Source organism: Anas platyrhynchos, chromosome 10, assembly GCF_047663525.1.
Source record: "Anas platyrhynchos isolate ZD024472 breed Pekin duck chromosome 10, IASCAAS_PekinDuck_T2T, whole genome shotgun sequence".
NCBI classification, from domain to species: domain Eukaryota; kingdom Metazoa; phylum Chordata; class Aves; order Anseriformes; family Anatidae; genus Anas; species Anas platyrhynchos.
Window position 1 is genome coordinate 9,631,243 of NC_092596.1, and position 17,458 is coordinate 9,648,700.

At 46.2% G+C, this 17,458-nt stretch overlaps 1 protein-coding gene across 23 annotated transcripts in view; it reads left to right on the top strand.

The window, feature by feature from the left end:
- Positions 1–17,458, top strand: part of IL1RAPL2 (interleukin 1 receptor accessory protein like 2) — a 365,272-nt gene that overhangs the window by 70,151 nt on the left and 277,663 nt on the right. For 17 of the 23 annotated variants that reach the window (XR_011811600.1, XM_072042782.1, XM_072042783.1 and 14 more), the window contains one exon: positions 8,437–8,520. The exons of the other annotated variants lie outside the window; for them this stretch is intronic. Coding sequence is in view for 16 of the 17 variants with exons in the window: in XM_072042782.1 (XP_071898883.1) it covers positions 8,437–8,520 (84 nt within the window). In the remaining variant the exon portion in view is untranslated. The remainder of the gene's footprint in view (positions 1–8,436; positions 8,521–17,458) is intronic. 23 annotated transcript variants of the gene reach the window in all.

Consider the following 17,458-nt stretch of genomic DNA (forward strand, 5'->3'; position numbering starts at 1 on the left):
AATTCCATAACGCATAGAGGATGAGCTTAATACTGTTGTGTTGCAAAACTAGTCCTCAGCATGGTGCTTGGCTGAGGGGGCTGGAAATATCCAACTGGCCTCCTGGGGAGAACCAGGTTAGAGTGAAACCAGTGAGGATTTTGCCCCCCAGGTTCAGAAGCATTGAGATTTCATCATTTTTTTATTTTTTTTATTTTTCCCTTGGTGAGGGTGGGATCCTGTAGGGTCTCTGGTTTGTGTGTGCAAGACAGTCAGCTCCTGTCTTTGATGGAGCTGATTGTTTTCCTGGAATTTGTGTTGTTATTTCATAATAAAATATTGAAGACACCATTTATATATATATATTTTTTTTCTGATAAGTTACTTCTCGTCTTGGAGAGTCGCTCTGAATTATCTGCCAGGCTCCCAGTCCTTTTTAGAATTAATGGCTTGACCCAGTTACACAATTCATCCCTCATTCATTTTTGCTTAGTATCTTAGTCATCTATTTCCCCTCTCATTGTATATTGCAATGACCTGTCCTATATTTTGCTGGTTATTTAGCTCCCACTGGGAAATGGGATTTTCTGGAGGCTTGATGTGCACTGCCATACAGACAGCTTCTTGTCTTTTTCCTAAGTTCTCGTGGGAGCTGGTTGGTACTGCTGGTTGTTTTGTGCAGGGCTGGTGCATGGTGCTGTGTGTTGGAAACATAATAGCAAAGCAATCTTCATCAAATGGCTTGATTTTGAGCAATCTCTGAACAACAGTCTGAAATTAGCTGTTTTCTTTCTCTTCCCAGTACCCAAATATTGCTAAGTCAATGAGGTTAGAACTAAATCCATGTTTTTGTGTCTTAAAAAATGGCATGTTAAAAATTTGAAGCCGTGGTGGTATGTTCTCCTATTGCTAATACTCGCTGTAGATTTTTCTTTTTCCTCGCCAGCGCTTTTCCAAGCGGGAAGGAGGTGGGTTTCTTTGTGTTCTGTTTATTTGAATCATTCAAAGTGAATGACAGTGGACTCCCACTCCGCATGCCGTCCTTGTTGTGAGTTTTGAAAGAGCATGCATGGATCTAATACAAATTCTGTCTCTGCTGTTATTTTAGTGCTGTTTTTTAATATAACATTTACAGAAACATTGGCAATCAAAGGACTTGTTACCATTTGTGCTAATTTCAGGAGATGATCACGGGACTATGTAATTAGCATTGCTTTAACAAGGAGCTGAATGGAGAGAGGCTACTTCTGTGATGGGAGAGCAGGACATATCCCTGCTAGACAAGGGACACTTAACTGTATGGTAATGAACCAAGACAGCTGGAGAATTCATAAAGGGCAACATCAGATAAGATTGCCTCTGCTACAAGGCAGTAGGTAGGTCACTGGGCATTACGAGATACTTCGGATGGTGTCCTGCTGTACTCTGGGGAAAGTAAGAGACTTGTGTAATGGAAATCCTGTTTCACAGCTCTAATAAGCTTGTTAATAACAATTCAGCGTGTCGCGGCATTTAGAGAGGATTTCAGATTTTGTCATGTAGAAAGATTCAAATGGGAAGGGAAGAAAGGCTTTCCAGTGGGGTTAGCCTCGCCCGGGGGATGCTTGCGGGGACTGTAACTCACAGTCTGGCTGCACGGTGTGAAGGCAGCCTGGTTCCACTGGGCTGTGTTACGTTAGCAGAGAGCTTGCTGGAGAGAATTAGGCAGGGGCACTTTGGTTTTGTTTGAGCGGCTTGTGTCAAAGGTTTTCTGAGCTCTCTTGTTAAACCTCTCATGCAGACAACTCATACAAGCTGTGTTCTTCCCTCCCTGCAGTGCGAACAGGGCGCTCTGAGCAAGAATCTCTGGGTGCAGGCTGTTTCGCACCCTGGCATTCACCCACCTGCATCAGCTGAGCAGATTGATGCTACCACCTGGAACTGGGGCAGAAATTTAGGGTACTGAAATCTAGGAATGAGTTTAGTGAGTGACATATCCCTGTGCAGTGCTGTTAATGCTAACTCAGTGCCTAACTTGTTCACATGGTAAGCTTGAGTGCCTGGGTGGGTTACCATATGGGGGAGCCTACAATATCCACAGAGGTCTAGAACCATTTTGGGAGTTCTGGTTTGCCACCCAAATGAGCCAAATATTTAGATTGTGCTGGTTCCCATCTAACCCTTCACAGGCTTGACTGCCCCTCAGAAGGGCAATTCAACTTGCCTCCTCTGCTGTTCTCCTCAAATCCAAACTCTGGTGTCAGGGCAACCCCAGAAGTCAGTTTGATCTTCTGTAATCGCTATCGGAAGAGCTTGTTCAAGAGCTTGTCAGTATCGCTAATGGATGTTACTTCCAGCACTGACCATTTTGATATTCCACACCAGTGCAGCAGCGTTATGTCACTTCTGTGTTTGGCATCGGCTTGAGACACAAAAGCAGCATCTGTGCAAATCTGCACACACCTGCCTGCAGCAGCTTCTCTTACTTTGCTTCTCCACTCATAAAAGCCCATTTTGGTTCACGCGCACAAGCGCAGTTCTGCCCTTTAAATATGGGTGCAGCAGCTCAGCAGTGGTTACAGGGGGGTTAGTTTTTTACAGTCAATGTCTCGGGTATAATCCAACATCTGTGCAACACGTGTCCTCTTAACTGGCGAGCAGCCTGAAGCAACACCCTGCGCATCTGAACAGCTCCACAGCTTAAGTAGAGGGGAGGGAATGCAACTTTTTTGGCCTTGAGTTTCTGTGGCTGATTCTTTTCTTATAGTTAACCCAGCTCTCAGAATCTCAGCATCAGTTTAGGGTGGCTGAAACCCTGTTTGAGACACAACTTACAGGGTTAGCTTACTAGAAGGTAAGGACAGTGTTTTTTTGTTGTTGTTGGGACCTGACTTCAGTGATAACTCGCAGCGTATCTTTGCTCTTGTTTCCAGATCATCTGCTCGTTTGCAGTGCATATGATGTACAGGTGAGCAGATATAAGCGTATTCCAGCTTGCTTGTACATCCACGTGCTGTTTTCTGCCTCGGATACAGTTAGAGGGAGAAATTGCAGAGCTGTGGAGGTGGTGCATTTTTCATCCCTTGCCAGTTCCAAGTAAGGCCTTTTCACTAGGCAAAGTCATGCTGGCAATAAAAATCGACTGCCAGATTTATTTCTTTTTATTTTTTATTCTCTTTTTCTTGAAGGACAGTGATTGGACTAATTGGGGCTGTTTCCTAATTGCAATGGAAGCATAGGTGAAGGTATACATTAAAGCATGAACAAACAGGAATCTGCTGGATAAACATTTAATTTCTGCCTACTTACTTCAATTTTCAAGTCCCAGAGGACCAACTTCCTATTATCACTGAACCTCATTATAGTTTTATCTCTGGTCTTACAATAAAATCAAAAGCATTAAGTAACTAGAGCTCTCCTAGGCTATTTATGATCGATTCAGGTAACCACTAATTGCAGTTTGCCTCCCAAATGCTGTGGAAGTTGAAGGTCTTTTGCTATATGTGGTGGACAGATACCTTCTAAGATCCTGGATAAAGAAAAGTTAATAGCGACCGGGGTTATTTAATATCCTAAATAAGGATACAGAGGAGGAAGTGGAAAGCAATCTGGCAATGTCTGCTGTAGCTGCTGGCATGGGTTTTGTTACAAATTAACTGTATCAGAGTGAATTAGAGAAAAAAGAGTTGCAAATGTTCATAGGATTTGTAAAGTGGAAGTCAGATTAGCTTGTATATACGAATGCATTTTCATGTTTTCCATGAAACTAGTTCATATGGCTTCAATTATTCTCTTAAGTCCCATATTATTATTTTCAGTTTCCCGAGTGTGTGATTTATGTAACTAAGAATATTAAAGTCAAACACACAAATTGAAATTCACTGCACATTGATTAAATTGGCTGTATGCATTACTTAAGTTAAATAAATTACATATGTTAAAAAATAAGCAGCAAACTATGACTGTAATAGTTACAATTTGCAATTCGAATGACCTATAAACCAAGAATTATTTGCTGACAAAATGTTCGAGTAATATTGAATAATGAATACATTAGAGAATTTCATGATGTGTTCATCACGATTAATGAATAAGGAAAAAAAATCATCAGGCATTATGTAAGTTTTTGTTCAGGGGAAAATCAAACTCTCAACAGGTTTTTGGGGAAGTCTAGCTGGAAAGATGGCAGGAATTGGTGAGTTGTGGTGAAACAAACTGGTGAGGGGCAGCTTTGGAAGCTGTCTGGTTGACCCACATGATATATTGGCTGTTGGGTGTCTCACGAAGGGCGTGATGTAAGGAACTCATGATCATCTTTGTAGCAGTCCACCAGCAGCATTGCACCTAATATTTTAAGACAGTTGTTTTTCTGTATGTATGCATCTTCTCTCTCTGAAGGAAGAAAAATGTAAGACAGGTGGTGATGCTGCATCTCTTGACGGTAATAATGGTGTGGTTAAAATGCCAACTCCTCTTCTGCTCCAGAAGGCAACCCAGACTGATTTTTGCCCTGCTGGTGCTGCTCCCTTCTCTACAGACCTGTTGCTGCTAGGTCTATGGGCCTGGGGCTGCTCCGTGCACAGGTGGGAGGTGGGAATGCTGCACCTCTTGGAGACAGGGAGAAGGTTCAGGGTTAAAACTCCTAAAAGTAGCTTAGGGGCTTGGGCTTGTTTGTTCTGGAAGTTGGTCCCTGTTGAGATGTTTCAAGTGCAGCATTTGCTCTGAGTATTGGGTAATGATTTGGTCAAACTTCATAAAGCTTTTCTTCATTGTTTGCTCTAGTCCTGTTAAAATAGCACACCAAAAGCTGTGGGCAGTTGAGCTTTTATTCTGATGGAAAAAATAGACAACAGTGGAAACAAGCAATTCCCCCCCCCAAAAAAACAAACAAACAAACAAACACCAAAACCACCCAAACCAAGCTATTTTTCAAAATAGCTTCAAATGCCAGCTCTCAAATGTCAGAAATCCATCAATTTACAGAACTTCCTAACCTTCTAGAGGAACCTGTCTAGTTTCATGGAAGTTGCTGTTTGTATACATAGGAATAAACACTTAAAAAGGTGTTGAATTTTATTTTAATGTAGACACAAAGTGCTTTATACCAAAAGACCTAACTGCAGGATGCTTAGCAAAGCATTTGCATTTAGAGATGAAGTGCTCAAAAGAATTGGCAACAGCTTGTATGGAAAACTCCAAAGGTTGCACCAGTGATGATTGTATTAGGGGAGAAAGGGCATGTCAGTGAGGAACAGCACGAGTAGATGTGAAATGTATTTATTCACAGTGGGGAGACAGAGAAGGGTGTTAGCTGGGTTGGTTGTTGTTTATTTTTGTTTCTAATAATTTGCAAACTATTTCCTTAGCATTAAAACAAACAAACAAAAAACCACACACCCTTCCCTGTATCATTTTCTTTTTATCTTCTCCACTTCAGGGAGGGGAAAAAGATTCTGGGCTGCTGCAGTGCTGGGTTCTGCGTGGTGCTGCTGGATTGCCTGCAGCACCCTGGGCTTGTGCAGCTGGCCAGGAGCAGCAGACAGCCCAGTTGTATTTCCCCCACTCTTTCCTGTACTCCTGCCGTCCTCTATTTCACCCCGCCGCAGCCTTTCTTCATGTTGTGGAAAGTTTAAAACCCACTTTGGTTGTTGGAATAATGCTTGGAAACATTATTGAGTTCTGAGCTGAACAAAGATCAGGGCTGTGCGTGCGGAGAGCAGTAACTGAAGTACCCAGCGCAGTACCTTCTGGGGAGCGTTTTTATTTTCCATTTATTTCCATTATTTCCTTCAAGTAACGCTCTCGTGGGGGGAGTGGGTTATAAGTGCTCCTTCTTAAAGTTTCCTTTAGAAGTGCCGCTGTGCTGACTCTGCAGAGGGAGCGTTTTTAATGCCGTTGCAGCCATCCTCCAGCGAGGTGAGTTATCTTCCTGCCCTGCGAGGTGCCCCGTGCCTGCCGCTTTGTTATCTGCCACCTTCCCAGGCGTGCGTCTGAACACCAGCACCTGCAAAGGCAGCCTCGGAAGAGGAGAACAATGCATGAATGTGAACAATCCTGAAAAAGCCCTTGTGAAATAAATAGGCAATACTACTCGTATTGTACAGAAAGCAGGGAGCTGATGCTGTCTGCTGTTGTGCTCCCCGTGCAGCGGTGGCAGGCAGTCCTCCGAGTGTGAAGCCCTAAAAACATCTCCCCTGGCAGCACCTGCTCTGGGACCAGGCTGCCAAAGAGCCTCCTTCCCCCAGTCTGTTCGAACCGTGCTACCCCCGCAGTGACGGTGCGTGGGGAAGGTGGAGCAGCTCAGCATTTGAATTTGAAATTAATTTGGGTAATTTGATTAGCTAGTACGATCTATAAAATGTTCTGTGTAAAATGCACGAAATGAAAACCAACGGCCATCTGTGGCAATCCAGCATCTCTCCTGTGATCAAGGAGAGAAAAAGAAAGAGGGAGCTTTTTCTTGAAAAATTACTCTTGAGGTGAAAGGTAATCCTCCAGCTTTGGCTACTGGATAGAAAAGTGTACACTTGGATATTTGTGGCCTGCTCAGGGCTCTTTCTCTGCCGTGGAACTGCTTTTGTAAAACATCAAAATCTTTCAAGCTCTGTCTCAGATTTATGGGTAAGGATAAAGGATGCTTGGGTCTGTTGGTTTCCATAAAACACACTTTGTCTTCAACAGGCCAGCTAATCTGACGCGCTAGAGACTGAGAAGTCTCCTTGGTTGGAAAGAGCAGGTAGTTTAAGGCTTAGAAAGACAAAAACTCAGCTCGACGTGGAAGTTACAGCATTCATTGCACTGCCCAAAGCGGGCAGGGCGGTAGTGACAAATTGCTCCGCACGCGGATGCTTCCTAAGCACATCTGCTCTGTGAGTGTCCCTCTGAGCTGACAGATCGGAAAGAAATGCTTCGCTTTCGCAGGATTGTGTGAGTGGGTGGAATCCGCCGAGATGGGCCCCCCTGTGAACAAAGCACAGCGGTGCCGGCACGCTGGCCGGGCTGTCGCATCCATTAGGAGGTGTGTAAGCAGAGCAGGAGGGCCTGGAAACTTCAGCTTGAGACAAACACGAATGTTAATGTCAGCAGGATGCGGTCTGCCCACCTAGCTGCTTGCCTGAAATCAGAGGAGCTGGCGCTGCTAGGTGAATGCAAACTAAGTCAAGGTGTGTTCAGCACAGTGCTCTCACTCGGCTCTCCATCGCCTTCCTTGTGGCAGGGCTGGTGTGGAGCAGAGCATTTTTAAGTCATTAGAATAAATTAAAAGTAACTAAACTGCAGTGCTTGTCATAAGCAGGGTTGGTCCAAAAGCAAGCTGGGCACTCATTTTCTTCACCAAAACTGGCTGTTTCTTGCCTGAAGAGCTGCTTGCAATTTTTCAAGCTCCTCCTCGTAATAAATCCAGCTTCTGCCCACTTTGCTCTCATCACATGCACAACACTTATTTCCTGGAGCCCTGGAGAGCCAGGCTGGGATGTACAGGATGGGACTGGGCAGGGCACACGTGTGATGAAGGAGACGGCTTGGTCCCAGCACCAGCAGCTGCTTGACCGTCTCTGCCGTCCTCTCTCATGACTCTGAGAAGTCCTTGAATGTGGTTGTGGTCAGTAGGGATGGGACATTGCTCAGGAAGAGACAACTTTGGTTTTCCTCTTGTGTATTCCTTCAGAGAACGCGTTGTCCTGTCCTCAGCTGCAGCGCACGATGCTAGCTGTAGTCACTCGTGTTTTCCCTCGGTGCTGTCTCTTTGAGAAAACTTTTTTCAACTGCTCTTTGCACAAAGGCAACAGACATTAGCTGATGTGCTGCCGAAGCTGCTGCCTTATGCTGATGGGTATTTTGGTGCTGTAGCCTGTTGAGTGCATGTGATAATTGCTTTCCCTTCTGGGCTTTGAGGACAGGAGATGCAATTAGCATGTCCGGCATATTTTCTTTCATACATTCTCAAAATTGCAATTCTTTTAGGAACACCGAGGAGTCATTAAATTGGGACTCGCTTCTTACATTGTAAAATACCTTTGCTTTCTGAGCATCAGAAGAAATTGCTTGCCCTAGCTGCTGCTCTGGCAGGCTATTTGAATTCAGCTGCGGTGTCACAAGTGCAAGCACGAAATCCCATTGAAGTATGCCACAAACATTAAAGGTAGCTTTGCAAAGCTCTTGAGACTTGGAGCTCTTGCCAAAGGACAGGTGTCAGCCCTCGATTCCTCTTTCAGACAAAGCTCGGAGAGGTTTGTAGGTGGATGAGGGGGTTATTTGCATGTTAAACTTATGGCACTTCTCATTGTGTACCGAAAACAATGTGTGCACGGCACTTCAAAGTTTACCAACATCTGATTTCTAGCACCTTGCCACTCTGACTAACGGCACAGCCAGCCTACACTGCAATCTGGCTACCTGGATGAGGGCTGCATTTGAGGAGGAAAGAGCCAGAACACGAGGGGCACACAGTTTCAGGTTTGCCTATGTCTGTGTATGCAGGTCCACAAGACTACACCGAGACACTTTTCCCTGCTAGAGACAACTGGAGACTTTCCTGGGATGCTGGAGAGCAGCTGGGCAGTGGTAAGATCAACGGCTGTATGTCCTTTTCCTCCACATCCCATATTAGTCTTCTTGTCTGCTGGCTCGTGCTCATGTGTGGATGTACATTTGTTCCTTGTTGGGCCAAAAAAAAAAAGGTGTATTTGTTTCTGTTACAATAAGGAATGGTGGCGTGCTGAAATCTCGAGGTTTTGCAGGCTAGGAAGCAGGTCTGCTGCTGAGAATTTATTGGGATTATTGCACACTTGGAATAAGGAACCGGAAAAGGGAAAAGGAGAGAGCAGTATAAAAAGAGTGAACACCCTGATTTTGCTCATCCTTTAGTGCTGCTGAGGAGCTGTGTGACCGACTGCCAGCTCCTGCAAGGAAAGAGAACGACCTTCATCTGTCTGAGATTCCTTTGGAAAAAAATGTTACTTCAATGAACTTTTGGCAACGTTTGTCCTGCGTAAGTGACAAAAATAAAAATAAGGTTTAGGTTGTGAATCAAGTAACTTCTTCCGAGTATTTCCCATTTCTGTGTAAAAACCAACAAAAAAAGGCAGGTTTCACCAGCGTGTTCTGGTTTTGCACAGACAGAGGAAGACACCCCCAAACCTTGCTCTTCAAGACATCAGCATCTTCAGTAGCCTGCCTTAAAAAAGCCAATGTTTGCCAACAGCCACCACAAATTTCCAACAGTTACTGTCCTAACTGCAGGCAGAAACTGTTGTCTTAGATGCTGCTGTATGGAAACTGTCAAACGCTGACATTTAATGGCAACCACGGGAGCTGGCGATCTGCTGTTTTGGAGGGGATTCTAGAAATACTCCATAAAAAGTAAGTTTAAGCTCTGTTACTGCTATAACCATAACGTTTAAAAAGATCTTCACCGAATTCTATATGAGAAACCAATACCCTACAATAAAATTAAAAAAGAAGCCCAAATCCACAGTAGGGATGAGATGTGGCATTTGTCATTGTTTGCCCGTTTCTGTGGGGTTATTACCAGCAAAGGAAGTCCGGAACAAACCCCGTTAGGATTTCTGCTCATGTCTGTAGGGCTGCAAGCCTGGTGTGCAGACATTAATTTACCAATTTCGAAAGGCTTTTTATCTAATAAAAAGACAGGTGAGTAAGAGCTCGCACTTGATTGCAGACACAGGCGTAGTTATGACAACATTACCTGCAGCCTCGATGCTCAGCGGAGAGGAGGAGCTGCACAGAGCTCTGCTCACCCAGCATCCCAGCAAACCCGCTTTGCCGTGCTGGCCAGCTCCAGTCTGGTAGTGTTGGTTCAAGGTTTATGGGTACTGCTCCTTGCTTGGCTAATGGGAGCATGCCAGAGCCTGGGGAGTGTTAGGGAAAGGAATTGAGCTGAAGGGGGAGCGTGCACCTGCTGCAGGTGGTGCTGGCCCAGCAGTCACAGCCAGGGGTGGTTCCTCTCTAGGTGCAGGGCTTGGATCTGCTGGCGGAGAGCTGAGCTGCCTCAGGGCTGTGGGATGGGATCAGGGCTGTGGGTTGCCACTCAAGGATGTCAGAGGGACAGTTTGGCTTGGAAACAGGCTTCTAAGTGAGGCAGACTGTGAGCATAAAACTGCCGTGGGGGTGATGCGGTGGTGGTGGGGCTGCAGGGAGTCCGGGATTGCCTGGAGCAGAGAGGGGAGAGGACAGGTCCAGGTGTCGGGGCCAAGGTATGCCCTGGATGCAGGTGGCTGGGAGAGGAGAGGCCTCCTCTCTCCGGGAGGATGCTGAGATGGCCAGGAAGGAAAAAACTGCAGGGGATGGGGAGAGAATTTAATCCCCTTTCTTCCTCTTTGCCAGAGGATACTGCTTTAAATTGAGGAGATGGCTGAGGTAGGGCACGCTGTGTCAGAAGAGCTCCTGGGGCTGCCGTTGTGCCCTGGGCTTTGTGACAACCTCAGCTCAGCACAGGGCAGCGGCAGGGGAGGTCTCACCTCTCTGCGCTGCTGAGGGTCAAGGTTGTCACTGGGCAGCTGCTGCTGAGGACAGGTTTGGTACCCGCCTGATTCACCTGTGACACAGAGGCCTGTCTGTGACTGGCTGCCTTTAAGAGGAGCCAATTTAGGCCTTGTGCTTCGTATCCTGGGGGCTCAGGCTGATGGCAGCACGTGCTGTGTGCCAGCGCCTTCCCGTGCCAACGCTCCCATCGCTGCTTCTGTTTGTGGAGAGCTGCTCAGCCGAGCACGCGAGAGGTACGTGCTGCCCTTCCTCGCCAAGCACTTGTGGTGTTTTCCACGTTTGCACTGCAAAAACCTTACTGACCTCTGGTTTGAAGCTTGGCAGAGGGTCAGAGGTGTAGCTGAAGGGCTGCTGAGGGAAACGGGGTTTGGGGAAACCAGCCTGGGGCTGTAACTTGCTGTGGAAGGAGGGGTGGTGTTTGCTGGCGCCGGTGCTGTGAATGCTCACGTTGCATAAAATACACGTTAGTGGTGAGGGGGGGATAAAGGCGTCTTGAATTCTCCCTTAAAAACGTGTCAGTTGTCAGAATGGTGGGATTAGCATGCTAATTCCTTCCTAATAGGAAAAGGATTGGGGTAATTTAGCTTTAATCAAGATTATGGCGTTGTTTAGACATTTTAATACACTTTTTTTTTTTCCATGCCTTAAAAAAAATAATCGAACTGTGTGGGCTGCAATAGCTCTGAAACGCAGCCAACTGGCAGGCCGTAAACTAACTTAGCACACTAATTTTATAAAGCTAAAATAATAGAAGCCCTGGGAAAAGCAGCGCTCTGCCTGCACATCGTGAGATCTGCTCGTGGTGGGGGAGGCGTTTGCCAGGGTGCAGCTGCCTGCCCGGTCAGCTCACCGAGGGTTTGGGCTCTCCCTGGTGTTTCTGGAGTGCTCTTTGTGTGCTTACAACGTCCACCCAGGTCTTGACCCCACTGATTTGTTCGGGTACGTGTGTTCAGACCCCTCTTCACAGGGGTCTTGGCAGGCGTAATAAGGGTTTGTGATTCGTGTCCAACACAGGTGCCAAGAGCTGACATCTCAGGGCAAGTTGTAGATACTAAGGGGCTACATAAAACCGGCTTTTGATCTTTGTGGGTTTCTCTCTGCTAGATCAAAAGTGAAGCTGTTAATTCAGTTGATCAAACCTTCGGACCCTTTTTACGCTTCAATTATTGGATTAAGCAGTGTCTTAATCAGCTCAAATCTCTACCTTTTCCTTCTGCGAGGCACTGCAAAAGCTGGACCTGTAACATTTGTCTGTTTTAATGAAGCTTCGGCTAATGCCGAATAGGACAGGACTGCAGAAAGAGCTACACGGAGGGGAGGTAGTCATCACGTGCAGTCACTTCACATTTAATGACGAAACCTGGCTGTAGGCTTTTGGATACAGAGGGTTGTCAGGTCTGGACTATGGCTGCCCTTACAATTTTAGCCTCTTCCCAATATTGACGTGTTGCTCGTTCTGGTTGGTTTCCTCTCTGTAATTTTCTCAGCCAGTGGCCGTTTGTGCTGGGTGTGCTTTGCCCGAATTCGGAAGGAGCCGCAGGACTGGCTTTGGTTCCCTTCCCATGCTTCGTGCTGGAGCCGATCTCCTTTCTGTTCCTCTGACTCTCCTGTGCTTAGAAAACATCAACACCCTGATGAGGTGAACAAGGGGAGGGTTTTGTCATCCATCTGCCCCGCTGAAATTCACATCCCCCTGGGGCTCGTTTCTTACCTCTGTGCAGCGTGGCTGCGTGCAGGGCAGCGGGGTCTGGCCCTAAAATGTCGGGGGCATTCACCTGCAGTGCTGGCTGCAGGGGTGGCTCCGGAGAGCCAGGGGCTGAGCCTCAGTGCCAGGGCAGAGGGTGAAAGGAGAAGGGGTGTACAGGGCAGTCCTGGAGGCTTTTCTGGAGAAGAAAAGGCACAAAGCCCCAAATCCTGCTCCTGGCATGGTTTTGCAGCCTCACTGAAGCAAAAGAGAAACCTTGAAAAGTTTAGGATTCGCTAATGGGTAGGGCCGGTGCTGGTTATTGCACATACAGGATCTCAAGATGAGTTGTTTGTAGCTTGTTTTTAAGCAAGAAGCAGGTAATAAGTTTGTGCCTATTTAATGTAAAGTTGGAGGCAGTCTGCAGCGTGGCCAGTTTCTGTTTTATTTTGGTTTAAATTTTTATTTTTTTGTTTTTCAACTCGAGCGCTGCCGGGTGATGCATTACGCGCACCTGGGTGCTCCCTGCCCAGCGTACCGGTTATCTGCACCGTGACAGCTCCGTGTCTTCAGTGTCAGCTCGCTGCTCTGCAGGCAGAGGAGATTTACAGCTTCTGTTATACTCCTATTGAACAGCTCTTAATCTGGGCAGAGGAAAACATGCTCTGACCAGGGCTTTTTATCCCCTGACTTCAGCGTTAGGAGCCCTTTTGGCAGGGTTGGACGCGGTGTTACAACTGGTCCAGCACCAGCTTGGTTCCCAACACTACGAAACGTAACCCTGTGGATGCTGGAGGCAGAGGTTGCTCGCACATGCAGGCGTGCCTCTGTCTGGATAAAGACCAGCAGTGGCACTCATCGAAGGGCTTTGTGTAACGTTGGGTTTTTCTCACAGGTCACTTGGTGTTGCTTTCTGCTCGTGTCTTGCAACCTCCGTGTACAACACTGGTTGTGAGTCTGAATACAGAAGCTGTCCTCAGCCTCTCGTTTTGGCAGCTTTATTCCTGCCATCCCAGTTCCCTTAATAATTAAAGATTGTGTGCGTGAGGAAATGTAACTGCTCTGTGCATGAAAAATGACATTTGTTTTGCTTGTATGATTTTGCAAACGGAGTTCCTGCATTATTTAGCCTCTTTTGAGCAGAAGAACGCGGGATGCCTTCCCTTGACCTGTGAGGAACAGCAGTGGCACTGCGCTGTGTGTGTAGCACCTTGTTATAATTAGCAGCGCTTCTTTCCTCTTTTAGTTTTAGGCAGTATAATATAAATTACCAGTAAGTAGGCAGGAGCATACCAACGACTGCAGGAATGTTGTGCTGTGAATGTGAATGGTCCCTCTGGGTCTCAGCTTTTTTTTTTTCCCCCCCCGTATTGCTCAGCTTTCTCCCACCAGCTGCTTTGACCTTGTATCTCCCCTCAGACTCTCACTTCTTACTACCTTTTTTTCAATTGATCCCCGCTGTTAGTGCTCTGAATGCCATTGACTCAACATTGTGGTTATTCGTACAGCTCAGCAGTTCCACCTTGTTTCAGCTGCTGAAGTCTATCTCTTATCTCTCCCCTTTTTGTTCGCTAAAGAGAAAGGAAGGGGAGAGAGGGAGTTGGGATCCATCGCTGGGAAGCACACGATTTGATTTGATCCTGTTGGCAGAGGGGGAGGACAGCGGCTCTTCCTTGCGTACAGATGTAGGTCATGAAAATGTACAAGCAGCTTACACTTGTATCCACACGCTGCCGGGAAATAATCCTGCTCAGCAGCACTTTACGGGGCTTGGGGTCTTTCTGAACCTCCTAATCCCTGGTGATATTTAAATAACACGCTGTGGTCACCGTTTGGCTTAATTCCTGCAGGAGGGGCGGATCAGACAGACGTGAAGCACGGAACCGTGCGCGCTCAGCCACGTGCACAATGTGTGTACCCCTCGCGCCGAATGATTTCAGTTTGCAGGCTGTGAGCTGAACCCTGGGCTGTGCAGATGCAGCTCCCTGGGCAGAGGTGCTCTCGCTCTGGGGTTGCTGCATTTCTGGGAAAGCTGAATTAGTGCAGTGCTGATTTGCCGTGCTATTTTTAGATGGAAAATTTGGCCTAAAACTAGGGGAACTGCCACGATTGTCCCGTTTCTGCAAATAAGGCTCAGTTTGCTGCTTCCCATATTAGAGGAGGACAGGTGAGGTTTTTCCTCAGCTCGCTGGGTTGTTGGCCAAAAGGGGGCTGCCCTGCAGTGTGAAACCAGCTTTGAGGAGCTGCTCAGTGAATCGTGTAGAAAATTTCTCAATCTGGAGCATCCAGCACCTGTACAACCTACTGTCGATGCCCAGGTGAAGGTACCTTGTCTGTGAAGCTGTGAACCCAAGGAAGGTCTAAAAACCCTACAGAACCTCTGGCCAGGGCTGTGCTTGGGCTTCTCCTGGGAGAGGAGCTATTTGTGAAGCTCTACCAGAGTCAAAGGGAGCATTGTTGGCCCGAGTTTCTCTCTTGCTTGCCATCTCCGGGGTGGAACTGCGAATACAAATATTCCTCCCCCAGTTGCCCTGCGTTTTAAGCAGCCATCTGTGTTTCTCCCTCAGCTGTGGTGTGGATACAGGGCATGCCTCTGCCTACCTTTGCCTGAATGCTTCCTTCCTGAGTGAGATACCCAGAATGTCTTAAAACACAGGTTGGAAATGTGCCGAATTAAGCATCGGTCCAGTGCTGACTTGCTCCAGCAGTCAGCCTGGTGGCAAAAAGTGAGAAGGACGTGCACGGGAGGCCCCAGCACCGACCCCCAGCAGGGCCTGGCTTTGCAGGACTTGTGATACACACGTGCTACCTGTAGCCACACGTTTGTCTTTAATGTAACCCACGGAAAAACTGTGATTTCCTTAGTCAGAGAAGATGGGCTTTGATCTAACAAAGCACAGAAGTTTGTAAATAGATCCGGCTCGTGATGGAACAAATGAAAATGTTTAAACACCAAAATGAAAATGTTTAAACACCAGCCCTTGTGGGTGTGTGGTGTGAGGGCAGCGTGCAGTTAGCACTGCTGGTTGGTTGTTTGTGGAGGGGATGGCAGAAACAGGAGCAGCACTCACAGTAAGAGGCCAGGTTCTGACTTGGGAATGCCAATTGCAGACGCACAGCGGGCTTTCCAGATTAGAATCTGGTCCACACAATGGGATCGTTATGAATTTATATTAAAAGTCCTTTTCACTGGCATGAGGAATTACTATTGCAATATCTCCCACTCTATTATTAATAATAATTGAAATGCTTGAAAAAAAAAAAGCTAATATTTAAACTACTTATTATCAAAAAGTTTCGTAGATAAAATCACTTAATTAAGCTGCATTTTATTTGCTAAGCATCTAGATCAGTATTCAATGGAGGTAAATAATGTTCCTATGATTTCTAATAGCAGCCGGCGTACTCGTTTCTTGAAGCATTACTACAATACGCAGCATTTTTGGAATGCTGCTTCTGTAGCCAGAAACTGGTCTGCTGTGCAGCTGAACAAGGATTATTAATTTAAAGCAAATGATCAGTTACAGAAAACCTCTGACAGCCTCCAAGTGCTGTTCTGTGAGTCAGGGTTTCCCTCATCTTCTGAAGTTAGTTTTATATGGCCATGGATGTTGATGCTTGGAAGGTTGGAGCCAAGCGAGTCATTCCTATCCATTGCAAGTGAACAGAAATTTCTCCTTTCTTTCCTTGTACGACTCCTGTGAGTGTGCTGCTTTGCTCTGAGAACTGTTCCGAGGTAACTCATGTCACCACAGTGAGCGCTCTGCAGCCTCCTTCATTTTTCATGGCTGCCTGAAGGACGTTTGGGGCTGGAGATGCTGTTAGCCTGTGCAGTTCTACCCGGAGAAAGTGAGCTGATTCACTGGGCCGCCTTACTGAACTGTACCTCAGTCATAAATACAGAGAAATTATGTTTAAAAGATGCTAAAGCTCTGACACATGGGCAAAAGAGAAGTCGGTACTACTGATGACGAGGAGTTGGTCCTAAAAATCCTCGATCACCCAGGTAGAGCAGCAGATCTGGGAGGAAGAAATGGTTCTGTTTCTTAGCCCTGCAGTATGCACCTGCCCAGAAATGCACTTCAGGATTTGGACTCGCTGAAATCTGGGATGTGTTTCAGGTTATTAACTTGTATTTTCTGCATATGGAGAGGAAAGAAAAGCTTTGGCAGCAATGCAAGAGGGATTTGTTTGGATGATTGCGGTGCTCTTTGTGGTATCCCAATAATTAGAGAAAATAATTATATGAATTGCATTTTGAAAAGAGAGGTAGGTTCCTGAGCACTTAAATCCCGTTGATTTCCCGTGGAACATGCTCTCACAAATCACCTAGGTGCTTTCTGATCCTTTGCCCTGTCCCTTTTCCTGTGCAGAGCTCCCTAATGGAGTCCAGGTACAAATGTCGTCACTGGTCTTTAACGCTGTTAATTAGATCCACTTCAGAAATAAACCCATTTTTATTAGATGATTATGATTTCCTAGTAACTAGTTATTTAGGGAAGCATAACAAATGTGGCCATTTGTTTACAGAGCGCTGCTGACAATGTAAGTACTTAGTACGAGTACAGGACTGCTCGTTGTAGTACTCACTGAGCACCTACCACGAGGTGTACCTACTCCTGGTAGTGCAAGCTGGCTTGTAAACTTAATCACTGTAAGCCACAAATGCAGGGGAGAAGAAGAGATTTATATCAAATCCTGCTTGTTCTCCAGTGTTTGGAGGCTATTTTAGTCTGGAGCTGTGTACGTGTGGTTTTTGAGAGAGCTGATAAAATGACTATATTAGAGAGCCTCTACAGAAGGCGCTCCTAATTACCAACTTTTAAAGAAGGTACTGAAATGATCACACTGATAAATTTTATGCTAATGAATTTTTCGGCTAGCTAATTAGGAAAAAAAAAAAGTACAATTTGTTGTTGGAATAATTGTAGAGCACCTTTCTGTATCAAGCCTTGCGGTCTGCAGAAGGGTGAGGAAGTTTGAAGGATTAAATTCCCATTTTGGTGCAAGGATTGGCAGGGTGCAGCGCTTCCTGAAGGAGAGGCTGTGCTTGCTGAGGGAAACGATTCCTGATTTATCTGGCCTCCTAGGATTTTTCAGTCATTAGTCCTAGACCTGGATCAGGACAAAACCCTGTGATCCGAATGCTGAAAACTTGAGAGAATTTGGACCGTGATAAATATTTTGCAGCTGGCTCCCTCTGCTTATGAATGAGCTCCACTAGAAAATCTGGCTCCCACAATTAAGTGATTTAGAGACCTAATTGCAAGGCAAAAGGGAATTGCAAGCTCCTATTTCTGTGGCAACCAAGGT